This window comes from Seriola aureovittata, chromosome 9 (assembly GCF_021018895.1).
Source record: "Seriola aureovittata isolate HTS-2021-v1 ecotype China chromosome 9, ASM2101889v1, whole genome shotgun sequence".
Taxonomy (NCBI): Eukaryota; Metazoa; Chordata; class Actinopteri; order Carangiformes; family Carangidae; genus Seriola; species Seriola aureovittata.
The window spans coordinates 12663197-12677380 of NC_079372.1; the positions used below are offsets into that span (position 1 = coordinate 12663197).

Here is a 14184-nt window from a genome sequence, read left to right on the forward strand (position 1 = left end):
GTGGTGTTCTCATGATAGAAATTCCACTTTATCCATTCAAGCATGCCTCAACATTGAAACCCTCTTTGACAGGATGGCAGCAACCAGAGGGATGCAGTATTCATAGCTTCTGTCTCCAGGAGCGCAGATAAACCCGGGCTATACTTAGAAGCTCAATGTGTGATTTGAAATATGTGATTCCTCACAAACACGTCTTTGCCCCCCTATTGTCACCACTGAGGGAGGTGCACTTGTAGCATTTGCTTTATGTGACAAAACTATCTCCCATGCACACTCTGAAATGTGCTCAGCACTGTTAGCCAGCTATTACTTGACTATATGGGTGCTGCTGTTGGGGAGAGATTTACGGGAATCAGAGGGTGCTTTACATGGCAGCTGCCATAGTCTTCCTTCGTTTGATTTCTGTGCAGCAGACACAGGAAATGTTTCATTCCAGTGATCAAGCTTGAAAGAAATCTACCTCTTAGCTTTGTCTTTATCTCTGTTGTTGTGTTCTTCAGACACTCATTTCCACTTGGTGCAGGGAGTATATAGGCTGAGAGGTACCTGAAATGAAATGATGGAAGAATGCTTGTGCACGTCTAAATACATTTCTAAATTGTACTGAGCTCAGCCCTCGGTGTGTGAAAAACAAATTCAAATTTTAGGTCTCCCTCTTATTTTGACAGTAAGGTATGTTTCCTGTCTCTTTGATCATTCATCCCGCCACGTATAACACAAGTGCATCGATCTGAAGGATCGAAGCGTCACAGCATCATCTGGCTTGACTATCAATCACTTCGATCAGTTGCATTCATTCTAACTTGGCTGGGAACCCTGGCAAATCAAGAGCCACATGTGGAGCAGCCCGGATGTTCAACATTTTCATTATTGTTGTACTAATGCGGTTTATACTGGTGAGCCTATATTGGGAATCCTTTCTGAGTCATTTTATAGGGTTGAGCTTCACACTGTCCACTCCTGAAGTCTGTCTCATTTGGCACATTTAGAACATTATGATTCGAGCATTTACGAACTACTGCACTTAGCTCCTCAACAGCAAAGCTCAAAGGGTGCTTTTTGTGTGTTGATGTTGTAAACTGTGGAGCGACATGAAAAATTAGTTCAAGCAAAGTGGGACACACACAAAGCCTCAGCCAGTGCCTCTTGTTCATTGCTTCACTGCCTCTCATACACACGATTCTCATCTTTCTCTCTCTCTCTCTCTCTCTTTCGCTCTCAAAAGAAAAAAAAAAAATCTTGAATTAGAAATAAAGGAAACACCAGTATAAAGTCATATCTTTTCTCAACCCCTACGATCTTTCTACCATTAATTCCACATATGTTGACAGAGGTGTGAAGGATGTGGTCATGAATAATTCACATCTTACATACATGCAGTGGGGGGTGGGGGTGGGGGTGGGGGTGGGGGGGGCATGGTTTAAAACTGAATATAGAGGAAATTGCATCATGTAGCAGATAATCTGTATAAAGAGGCATTGCGTCTGACCAACAGCTCAATTCTGTGATTCATTTCTATTGTCCTGATCTATAGAGGCACTGAAGGGGTTTCAGCTGAGAGGAAGATGTTCGTTCTAACAGTCTATACTGCGTCTCATTCGCAGACGATTTTGCTGTTTTCTGTTTGCATGCAGCCTGTCTTGACAGATTTGTAAATTTAAAATGAAGTGAATCACATTTGGGAATATTTTCAATAACACATACCATAGGATTAGTGATGTACAGTATAAAAACAAAAGAAATGGGCTTGTGAACGTTTAATGTCGTTATTCTGCCTCCATGACCTCTTTTAAGAGATCTCTTTTGTCCCATTCTGCATTTTCACTGTTAGATGTTCTCCACAGAAGTCTTGAATCATTTTTCCCGTTGGCTTCTCTATATTAGGAGCCCAGGGCAGCAACACAGACTGTTTGTTAATGGAATCTGCATTTTGCATGAAGGAAGTGTTAATGAGTGAATATGAATCGGCCCTAATATCTCCAGCTCTGGTGGAGCGAGCTAATGGACAGTGTCCTGGAGATGGGGAAGAGGGTAATGTAGAACAAGGGGAATTACCTTAGAGGAGAGTGTCTGATGTCTGTTATGGAAATGGGATGAATGCAGATAGCCTAGGATATAGAGTTACAATGCATGTAATGAAGCTTTGTGCACACTCCCTTCTGTTTTCCAATTTTGTCAAGCACTTTCTGTGTCCCTGCACCCTTGTTTTTTTTCTTCACAACCTTGAATATGACTCATCATAGAAGGAACAGTTCAAACAGAACTAAGGTGACACTGGCTCAGAATACAGTGCTTCCTTTGAGGTTTGTGTAACATTTGCTACATACTCCTAAAGAAAAACAATTTTGCATTGCAAAACATCCCTTTGTCTAGAGTCGCAGATCACCCCCAGACACAATTCTCAGTCATAACTCAGTCAAATCTGTACATACACACATATTACACATATTTTTAGATTCAGTGTGATTTACACTTCTAGATGATATCACAATTTCCAATGTCTATTGCAAATAAACACCTGTAAATCTGCTTAGACACCAGAGGAAAAGACAGAACTTGCCTGAGAATCATCACGCCTTTAAGTTTTCTTCAGTATGAAAATAATCCAGTGAGAGTCGTCTGCATGTCCACGGCTACAATGTAAACATTCACTTCAAACACCTAATTCAGTAAATTTATAATGGTGCCAATTTGCCAAAATCTGAACAAGTATAGGCTGTAGTTCCATAACTTAGAGCCTGAATATCTGTCCAGTTGAAGTAAGGCACAAACTAATAATAGAAGTGACAATATTTATTATAAGTTTTTTTGATGTTGCAAAAGAAATCCCAGAGGTTAAGTTTGTCTCAGCGGGTGTCAACTTTGAGAATCCCAGGTATAGCAAAACTGAAAAAAAATGGAACCCCCTCACAACACACACACACACAGACACACACACACACAAACAGACACACACACACAGACACACACACACACACACACACACACACACACACACACACACACACACACACACACAGACACACACACACACACACACACACACTGCAGCACCTTGTGTAATATGAAATTCCATGCAACTAATTAACCATTTGCGTGGCCAAAATATCCCCCAAAAAAACATGATAAGACTTTTTCTAACTTTCTAATTACATTCTCTTTTACCACAATATACAGAGTGTAAACAAACTGCATACTTCTCAAATATAACAGCCAGTGAGTCACTGCTTTTAGAGGATCTGTCACTACTCTCATTGGCAATGAGGACAGGTTTTTTTTTCTTTACCCAATGCCTTTATTGTCTAAAAAACAATGGTCACACTCATCAGTTTGATGGCAATAATAATTAAGCTCCTTTTTCTTTTCTATTTCTGCAGAAACTGTCAGTGTCACAGAAAAATGATACAAAGGCGGTTGAACATTACAATTCTCTCCTCTGATGGATTTCTGGACTTTTAAAATGAGAAAACAATGTTCAAACAACAAGTACCTTAAAAAAGCTGTGCAGTCACAAGAAGCTACTGCATCAATTTTTACTTTTCTCAGCCTTCCTTTTTTTCTCTTACGCAGGTAAATTTATATAGTACCTGATCATGTACAAAAGGTAGTGAACATTATGAAAATATGAGCAAACAACAATTCTGATGCTGCAAAACATCTGTATTTTAAGCAGACCAGCAGACAGACATGCAGGCAGGCAGCGTAACACTCCCTCTACTCAGAACTTTATCTCCATTCTTTGCTGTGATCATATTGGCCTTTTGGGCCTAAGTATCTCCTCTGCTGAAGCATAACGGCCAAAACAGCAGTTCCCTGTCGGATTAGGACATCACTGTCAAATGGTGCCCAGCTCCACTCTGACGGACCTATTAGCAGGACGCATGTCATTGTGAGGCTTTGCAGAGATGACAGGATGTGAAAATGAGGGGTGGGTCTCGTTTTATCTCTCCGGTGTTTTTCAGATTTTCGACAGAATGAATAAAACAGCAAAACATGACATCATCAAATCATTCTAAAAAGGTTGTACACTTGCTCGCTAGTATTTTCTGTACAGATTATTATTATTATTACACTGGTTTCCTTGGTTGTATGGCATTTTGTGGGTGTTATTGCTTGGTTGAAATGTTAAATCTTTTCTAGTATTCTACGACATGCATCAAACTTCTTGTTGCATAGGAGACACTGACTGCCATTTGTTGGATGGATGAACTTTAAACTATAAATATGGCCTTGATGCTACAATGTGATTCACATGATTAAGAGCAGCGTTTTAACTGGATGAACAGGATGCGGTTGAGTGTGGCTGTCATAATTACTGTGATGTCTTTTTCATGTGTATAGTGTGAATCTCAAGCTAAAACTAACACCAGATTTGGTGTAAACATTGAGACAAAAAAATGTATACCAAGGCAGATGCTAATTATCGGGTGAATAACCTCAGAAACAGGCTCGCTTGGTGGAAGTTTGCTTGGCTTGGTGGTGGCTGGTGAGAAGCCAACGCCTGATTCAAAATTTAGAATTGCTGTGAGGAATCTTTGATCAGTTCTCAAAGAGAAAAGATTTGTACTTATCTGAAGTGTTTTAGAGGCGGTTCTTATGTGTCCATTCATTTGAACATCTAATCTTTTTCCAGCTCTCCAATACTTTGTTAAATCCCCAAGAGAAATTCCCTAGTGGGCATTTAACTTTTCCATGCTTGTAACAAATTCAAGTATATTGCAACCAATTAATATGTCAGAAGAGAGTGCGTGTGGTGCTTCTCAGAAATAGCCTTTATTCAAAATAATTTTTTTTTTTTTTGTAAAGTAAGAAAGGATAAACAAAATCTATTGCTCTGGAAACAATTAGCAAGACAAACAGAACTAAGGTGACAAAATCTAAAAAAAAAATGTAATCATTAACTACTACACAGTTGTCATTTGGCAACTGTGAAGGAGTAGTAGTTAATGATTAGATTAACTAATCAGCCATAATACATGACCCTTCTTTGATTTATCACTGACTTTTTAAGATCAACTGCACATGTGAGGAGAGCATGAAATGACCTAAAAATCACTGTTTCCTTCAAAACTGCTCACCCACATGTTTACACTTCTTTCCTTGAAGCCAATTTAAAGTGCAAAGCATGTTGTAAATTAACTGAACATTTGTGAGATGGCTTTATTGGCTATTTACTGTTGTAACTCTGATTAATTTGCTGTACAATGTAAACAGACAGATTTTAATTGTGATTAATTTATCTTTAATTAATCACTATTACTTACTCAACCATGTATAAGTACACAAATGCTGACAAAAAAGGCTTGTTCGTCTCTTAAATTCTAAACTGTAAACCCCCGCCCAAACACACACACACACACACACACACACACATACACACTGTATTCAAAGGTTTATTCTATAGCAATGAGTAATTCCACATTAGTGAAAGCCTCACTGGAGTAAAACCTTTAGCTCTATCAGTCATTAGTCTGGCGGTGCACACAGCAGCAGGGGAGTGTGGTCGAGAGCAGGGGAAGCTGGAGTTCCTCCTCGTCACAGTGAGGAGAGACGGTCGCTGTGAGGATTCTGCAATTTCCCCCTAACTCCCACTCTCTGTAGACAGCTGATGTTTATCTGCTCTGCCCATCTGGGCCTTGTGACTAAACATCTGGTAAAGCTGCCACTGTGCATGCAGTGTTTCACAGAGTGATGACAATGAAGGGGCACTTCTGTCCACCCCTTCCAACAAGATCTCTAGAGGCAGGGAGGACTTTATCTCCGAGTTGTCAAGGCTACAACCTGCCTCGGTTACCAGAGCACTGTCCGGCACTCAAGATTTTTATCTGCTTGCTTTGCTGAGCGGTGTACTGTGGCTTTATTAGTTTATAATCACAATTATGCAGGATGGGCTGATTTGAAATAAGAAGCACATTCCTTCCCTACAGCTCTTCCCTCCTTCATTTTCAGACTCAGATTATGATCTCATAGAAAATGATCATTTGTGGGAATTATTGCCTACGCAACCAAAGCAAAAATGAAGCAACAAATGGCGCTAATCTTTTCAAAGTAAAGCACAGAGTGCTCTGGAGAATTATTATGGTCCCCGCAATATGGGCCATTCCCCTTTTGTGGTGCCCTTGTAAAAAAAAGTCTTTTAATTGTGGTTAAAAAGCAGGTGTCACTTCATTATTATTACCCATTCTCCCCAGTGAGCATGTGTGGCAGTTTGTGTGTTTCCTACCTGTTTGCCTGTTTTCTACTCTTTTGCAAAAGACCAGGCCTGTGTAGCCACCCTTTCTTTTTCCTTCTCTTCTAGGCTTTCCCCTAGAACGGGATGTTTTGCAGCGACTGGTAGGCATTCATCCATTATGGATGCTATGTTTTAAGGGGATGATCTGTGCAGGATGATATAAATATCTCCTTTTGGTTCCCAGCAGGATCGGAGAAACAGCACAAGACAGGCCACCGTGAAGTGTTAAAGCAGGGCATCTTTATTATTTGATTTGATTTCCAAAGTTAAAGAAAGAAAAGATGCGCACGTGACTAGCAGATGGCAAAGCTCTCTTTAATTGATGAGTTGTGGCAAATCTCTTGACACCTCAATGATACAGTTCACCAATTTTAATGTTAGGAGAAAAGATTTGAGATGATGAAAAAGAACCATTACTACAAAGCCACTACACCTCTGTCTGCATTAAAATAATTGCAAAATCTCACTGCTCCACAATGATGGGTTTGACAGCTTCTGCAGTGTAGTGCAACTTTCTGATCCTGAATGAGTTTTTGCCCTTTGTGTCCTCTGTTAGAGCACGGCGGGAGTCTGTGTGTTAGCATACAAACGCAGCATGAAGTAAAGCCCAACAGATATGTGTGTTGATGGTCAATTTAAAGAAAGAGAGGGAGAGAGCGAGCAGCAGGCCTCTCTGACTGTGGCCAGATCCACCGCTCTATTAGTCTGACACTATGGAGGAAGCCAACCTACTGTTGAGGGAATATGCAGGCGCACACACACACCGACACACACACACCGACATACACGCACGCACACACACACACACACACACACACACACACACACACAAACACATACTGCACCCAGTCCGCTGTTGATACATCGGATGTGCAAAGAGAGGAGGAATAGTGTTTCTTTGATTAACAGAATCCTGTGCTATTAATTTAGCACCATATTTCATAACTTTTTGGTTAAACACTCTGGAGACGATCTACATGAGCAGAACAGTGTGTGGCTATGAAGTCTATGGAACAGTGCCAAGCACCAGAGAATCAGTTATGCTCAAGGCAGATAGAAATAATTCATTGCAGTGCTCTGAAAGCAGTTGAGGCATGGGTGCAACACAGAACAGATTTCCTGTGTGGAGTGCATGGCCTAGGTATTATTTCTGCTTGAATTTTAGGATCTAGAAACTGGACTGGAACTCTAGGACTTTCCACTGCAAATGTGCAGTGTAGTTCTGAATATGATGGTAATTACAATATGGAGAGCAAGACTTTGAAGCTCATCTCCCATCCACTGACACAAGTAGGACTTTGTAGGAGAGTCCACAACAGAGATAAAATGTCCTCTGTGTTGTGGATGAAGACAAGGCAAACCCCTGGATAAACACATATTTTGTAAAAACCAGATTAATGTGATTCTATGTAATCTTTCCTTTCCTTTTATTTCCAGAAGTTGTTCTTTCTGCTGTATTGTCAGTGTCTCACACATCTCTCCTTTCTTTTTTCAGGAGCCCGCTGTGGAGCCTACTGGCTTGTCTCTTGACATTCTGCCTGCTTGAAGGAAAACTAAATGCACCTGAGTGGTTCTGGAGAAGGAGAGAAGAGGGGCAAACTTCCCACATTTGTTCTTGCTTCATGAGAAGGCTCTCTGTGGACGCTGTCTCAGCCCACTGTGCACTGTTTAGTTACCGCATGTAGCCACCACTCACAGGTGCAGGAAAAGAGTGAAACACAAAGAGGAAAGAAGAAAGGGTAAGAGATAAAGAGAGCCAGGCAGCATAATTAGTATTACCGAGTTTGTGTCAGAGCTAGGAACCATGAGAAGAGACTTCTAAAGACGACTGTGCTCTCAGAAAATATTGCAGCTAACCTTCAGGACATTTGTATGTGTGTGTGGTTATATGCGTGTGCACGTCTTTCATTTTCAAAGGACTTGAATTTGTATTTGGATGCGGATTTAGCCTTTCATTATGACTCTGCGAGGAGGCTTTGAGAGAGTGTGGATTGGCTGCCATAGAAGTGTCTGCTGCTGGGTGTTGTTGCTGGCTTGTTATTTCTTGATCGCCTTGGCAGCCAAACCCAAAATGCCAGGCCACACACACCTCAATTCAATACGCATTGATGGCGACATATCTCTGGGTGGACTGTTCCCAGTGCATGCGAGAGGGAACGACGGCAAAGCCTGTGGCGAGCTGAAGAAGGAGAAAGGGATCCATAGGCTGGAGGCCATGTTATTTGCCTTGGATCGTATCAATAATGACAATGAGCTGCTGCCTAATATCACTCTAGGGGCACGCATCCTGGACACCTGCTCCCGGGACACCCATGCTCTGGAACAGTCACTGACATTTGTTCAGGCGCTGATTGAGAAAGACTCGACTGATGTCAAGTGTCTCAGCGGAGGGCCGCCCATCATCACTAAGCCTGAGAGAGTGGTGGGAGTGATTGGTGCATCTGCCAGCTCCGTGTCAATCATGGTAGCCAACATTTTGCGTCTGTTCAAGGTCAGTTTCTTCGACAGCATCCACTTCTTACTTTACTTTTTCTTCAATATGTTTTGTAATGGTGGTTGCAGAACACGGATATTTCATATAATTCGCTACAGCATATTCCCTGCAATTATATTTTTTGGAGTTCAAACTTTCAGTGGAAAAAAATATAAACAAAAGGCAAACTTTGAATTTTAATTTTAGATCATGACAATGTCACCACATAAACACAAACACACACAGCACAAACATACATTCTCATTCAGCATTTCCCATGTTCTCATTGCCTATGTATTGTATTTTTATTATATATATATTATTTTCCTCATAAGCTTAAATCACATTAGTTTCAGTCCTTTTTTTACTACTGTCCAGAGAACTAGGCACTGATCATTACACCATAATTCTGCACACTAATGACATTAATTTACCAAGAGTCCTTAGTGTTGCCTTCTTCTAATTAATTTAGGGAAGCCATGCATGGCACCAAAGAGCTCATTGCACTGATATTGAATATAGTGTGTAAAATGAGCGTCTACATTGTGTTGACTCGCCAGATGCAAATGTAATGTGCAAATGAGAGCAAAACATAAACAATGTGTGACAGGACCTTTGTAATACCTGCTCAGTGCTGTCAAACCAAACTATAGGCGACAACCAAACTAATGGGCATAAGGACTGTGTCAAAATAGGTTGTTTTTAATTTAGTAATATCCCAATATTCATGCCAGACCATGAATTAACAAACACAGTCTAAGAAACCAACGCTCCATCTTTAAATCTACTGACAAAAAATTTGGATCTACAGTCAAGTTTATATAAATACTTTGTCAAGTATTTTTATAGCCCAATATCACAAACCTCAGGACGAGCAACAGAGGAGGGATCCCTCCTCCAGGGCAGACATGCAATAGATGTTGTGTGTACAGAATAGAGCAACAAAGTAGATTTACAGCATGGTGAAGAATATGATCCGAGAGGACATCGAGCAACTTCCAGGTGCAGCCAACAGATAGGACAAGAGCCACACAGCCTCCTCACCACCATGAAGACCGAGACCAACCCGAATAATCAAAGAGTGAGCCACTAACAGGAAGATAAGGCATAAAGATGAGTTTCAAGTTTGGATTTAAATCCCTCAATAAAGTCAGACAGTCTGATGTCAGCAGGGAGGTTGTTCCAGTGGAAAGGGGCACGATAAGAAAAGGCCCTGAAGCCTGCTGACGTTTTTCAACTCTAGGAACAGACAGGAGCCCTGTATTCTGAGAGCAAGCAGCACTGGATGGAATATAAGGAGATCAGACAGGTAGGGGCCTGTCCATTTATGATTTTGTATGTCATGAGAAGCACCTTAAACTCTGATCCAACATTGATAGTGATCCAAAGGAGAGAAAGTAAAATTGAAGTAATGTGGTCAAATCTTCTGGAGATCATCTGTATTAAGTTGAAAACAAATAAGTAATGTAACATCACGGTTTGTGGCTGTCATACACGCAGTTGTTAAGGGTTACTGTTACTTGGTCAAATTGGTGACTATGTCAGGCATCCAGCCTTTCACAGCCAGCCTCTAATTGAGAAGGGTCATGTGCTTTTACAGGAACATAAAGCTAGTATCATCAGTGTAACAGAGGAAACTGATTTGGCAAAGAGGTGAAATATATATGGAGAAAAGCAGAGGGCCAAGAACAGAGCCCTGGGGTACTCCATATTTCACATTTGAAAATATTGATGTTGTATTAATTTAGGAAACAAACTGTGTTCTTTCAGATGAGAAATTGAGAACCAGGTCAGAGATGCCAAATACAGTATACAGTGATCTAAGGCACGAAAAGCCGCACTGAGATCAAGTAAGAGAAGCACAGAGGTGTAATCTGACTCCATAGTAAGCAGAAGATAATTTATCACTTTAGTAAGTGTAGTTTCAGACGGGCCCTGGAAGCAGACTGAAAAGGTTCAAAAACATGATTGTTAGCTATGTGGGCTGAAAGCTGCTGATACACAACTCTTTTTAGTAAGTCTGTAGATATGTTAAGAGACCCTGATTCAAGGTGTGGTGGTAATGATGTGACATAACAGATGTGACAGGGGAGACAGCCAGATGATTGGGCAGTCGATCAATCAGTATGAATCAGTTTAACCTTATAGAGGATGAGCATAACGTATATAATGGCCTTACTTTCTGTTACTAATCCATTCCGCTCTTAGTGACTAATGGTGTGGCAGACAATATGGTTTCAAGTAGCTTCCAAATAGCAAAAGAACAAAATATGTAGCCTTTGTTCTATTCAGACAGTCTTCATCATTTAAAAGGACCCTATAGAAGATGAGGTCTGAATCACCTGCTGTGACATTGATTCAACAATGTCTCACCTGTCTGCCGCCATTCTGGGGCAGACAAACTGCTCTGCAGAGGGCAAGAGGGTGAATAGTACAATACACCACGTCAAGCCTGATTGATATGTTACAAGTCAACCAGAATAAATGCTGCACTCCTTGCTGCCTTTTTAGATGAACTGTCTGACACAAGGCTAGCATCAGTATCCAGCCATCGTAAGCACCTGTACTCTACATCCACACGTTTTTTTCTAGTGCCATGCATAGACCCGTCACAAAGCCTTCACCATCATCGGAATGCACATTCTTATCATTCTTACCACTAAGCAGATAGGAGGTTGGTGACATGTCTCATTAGATTACACTATAAAAGCAAGCAGTGGATTGCCTTTAAAACACAGGTCAGTACACTGCCCCAGCACATGATCAGATGTCCGAGTTAGGATCACACATACCATACAGAGTCTGTAGAAGATATTTCCATAGTAGGCCATCAATGACCAGCAGTGCACAACCAGTTTTTCTTCTCAAGCAGAAAAAACTGCTCTGCAACACGTGACACCTATGAGCCTCTTCTTAGCACAGAGTGCAAGCAAGCAGTGAGACATAAATACATCACCAAAAAATACACCCCTTTAACTCCATGCAATGGCAGCAGATTTTGCCTAAAAATCTGGGCCGAGTGCCACACCTTATGCTAGTCCACAACTCTCCAACCACAAATGTTTCACCAAACAAGTCTGTTAATGCTCCCAGACTCCTTGTGAAGGGCACATGATCCGCCAGAGGAGGGTCTGTCCACTAACAGGCCTGTGAAACATCTTCAGACAGTTAATTGGCAAGCCTCTGTTTTGGGCTGGATTTTACCAGTGAGATGTTGTGTGTTCCAAACAGTATGCCAAATCCTGCAGAGGGAACAAATTATTTAGGTTTTTTCCTAAAGGACATCGAGCGGCACCATCCAAGGATCAGTGTTCTTGGGCAAAGAATGAGTTTTGTGTGAGTTTTGTGTGAGTATAGTGCAACTCAGATTCTGATAGGTCTTAGATGGACCGAAGAAGGAATCCTTTTTTGATGGACACTGGCCTTAAAGGTATCTGTCCAGTGGGCTTGAACAGCCTCCTTGACAGGGCCTTGAGCACGACTGGCAAATCCCACTGAGGGACAGAGGAGAATGTTACAGGATGCTGCCACTTCACTCCAAGCAGGAAACACTATTTCAGGAGACGGTTGCTAAAAAGCACCTCTCTCCAAGCCACTTATAACTAGAGATAGCTGACACATACACTTTGATATTTGGAACTGACAGACAAGTCTCTAGCAAAAAAAAAAGAGGAGAGTTTGTGTGTCAGTTACTCGAGCTGGTCATGCAAGCATTGAATGGCTTGTACCATTGCTGGGTGCAATCCTCGAATCTCCAGTCTGTCCTTGACATGATATAAGCACAGAGATATCGGGAGCAGCCATTAGCTAGGAATGTTGTGCATATCACAACACTGCCGCAGAATAACCATGAGCTGATCCTGTCTGACTCTGCATCAGCAGTGGGATCAGTTTGAAGGAGAGAAAAACAGGCTTTTAGATAATGTTGTATGTGCAAGTGCATCCACCTCCACTGGAGGCTGACTGGGAAAAAACAGGGTGTTCAGTCTGTACATGTACAGTTCACATCATTTCAATTTTAAAAAGTATCAGAAAGTCTTTTGTAAGTGGTGGACGAGAGATTTCTGAAACATTTCAGGTTTGTTTTAGAACAACAACTAGGCTTAACAGCGCACTCGCTATAAATAGTGCAAAACATATTGTTTGAATGTTGTCATTACATCAGTTCATCAAACAACCAAACCAGGTCCCGCCCTTGCTAATCATCAACCAAAACCTGAAAATGAGTGAGGAACAAGAAAAAAAAACACAGAAAAGGAAGATTTCGTTGCAAAAAGACGTTGCAACGTCATTTGAATGGAATTACATATATATATATATATATATATAGTCAGGTATATGGATAGTGACTTTGACGGTGAGCCACTGATCATAAAATAATGCATATAGCAGATACACATATTGTATTGTATTATATGCAAATAAATAAACCATGTTACAACCATGGTGGCAACTTTTCCTAAAGCATCGTTCTTTAGATATTTATTCCTGTAGTATTTCAAATAAACTTGTGTAAAGAACTGGGAAGCTTTAAAAAGCCTTTAATCAACTTATCTTCTGTTTTAGACCCGACAGGCGGAACAATTTTTCATGAATCACACTTACAGAGAAACAAGAAGCCATGAAAATGTGATTTGTATGGGGCCCTGAATTGCCCCCAGGTGAAAATAATAATACAGTGTTTAATATTTTTAATAATATTAACACTACAGTGGGTCACAAGATGATATTGCATATGCATGAGGTAGACCCTCTGCCTGCCTTTCAATTTACTGTAATGCACCAGATGCATAACACTCCTTGTTTTAGTTAATTTATGCCTTTCTTCCTATCTTTTTTCTTCAGGATTTAATCTTCATGCACACAAAGTTATGGTAATAATGTAAACATGTTTGATCAAATGTTCCCACTGTGCTAAAGTTTCACTCATCATCTCTGAATTCCACCATACTCTGTTTTACTCACTTGCATGTATATTAATTTACTTGCTTGCATTGTTTAATTTAGTTTGATTAGTAGTTTGATTTAATTACCCTGATATTTTTTTTCAGTAAGGTGATTCTTAGTAGAATAAGGCTTTTCAGGTAAAATCTATTAAATTGCAGATTGCATTTTACTTCAGGTAAACAATCCTGCTAGGCAAAGCATTACTATTGCAAAAAAACAAATATATCACAATATATCTAGAGGCTCTACGCTGTTAAAATGCAAACTAGGGGATGTTATAGTGGATTGGTCATTTAGTTGGCTGAGTTTTCATTTTCTCTCAGCTCTGGTGGAAATGCATGAATGTCTGGTGACTTGGGAACAAAATTATGCTCACTCTCTGGCAGTTGTCCAAAGGCATTGTGGGAAATACAGGTAATCACTGACTGAAGTAGAAGAAGATGAATCAGGTTGAGGGAGAATGGGTATACTCAAAGATAATTCAAGCAATACAGATAAGAGGTACAGAAAACAAATTGATTGTATCTAACAA

At 40.6% G+C, this 14184-nt stretch overlaps 1 protein-coding gene across 1 annotated transcript in view; it reads left to right on the forward strand.

The window, feature by feature from the left end:
* LOC130174663 (metabotropic glutamate receptor 4-like) overlaps positions 1-14184 on the forward strand; it is a 175373-nt gene that overhangs the window by 42833 nt on the left and 118356 nt on the right. Inside the window, exon 2 of the mRNA XM_056384732.1 lies at positions 7728-8723. Within this exon, the coding sequence (XP_056240707.1) occupies positions 8190-8723 (534 nt within the window). The 5' untranslated portion in view covers positions 7728-8189. The remainder of the gene's footprint in view (positions 1-7727; positions 8724-14184) is intronic.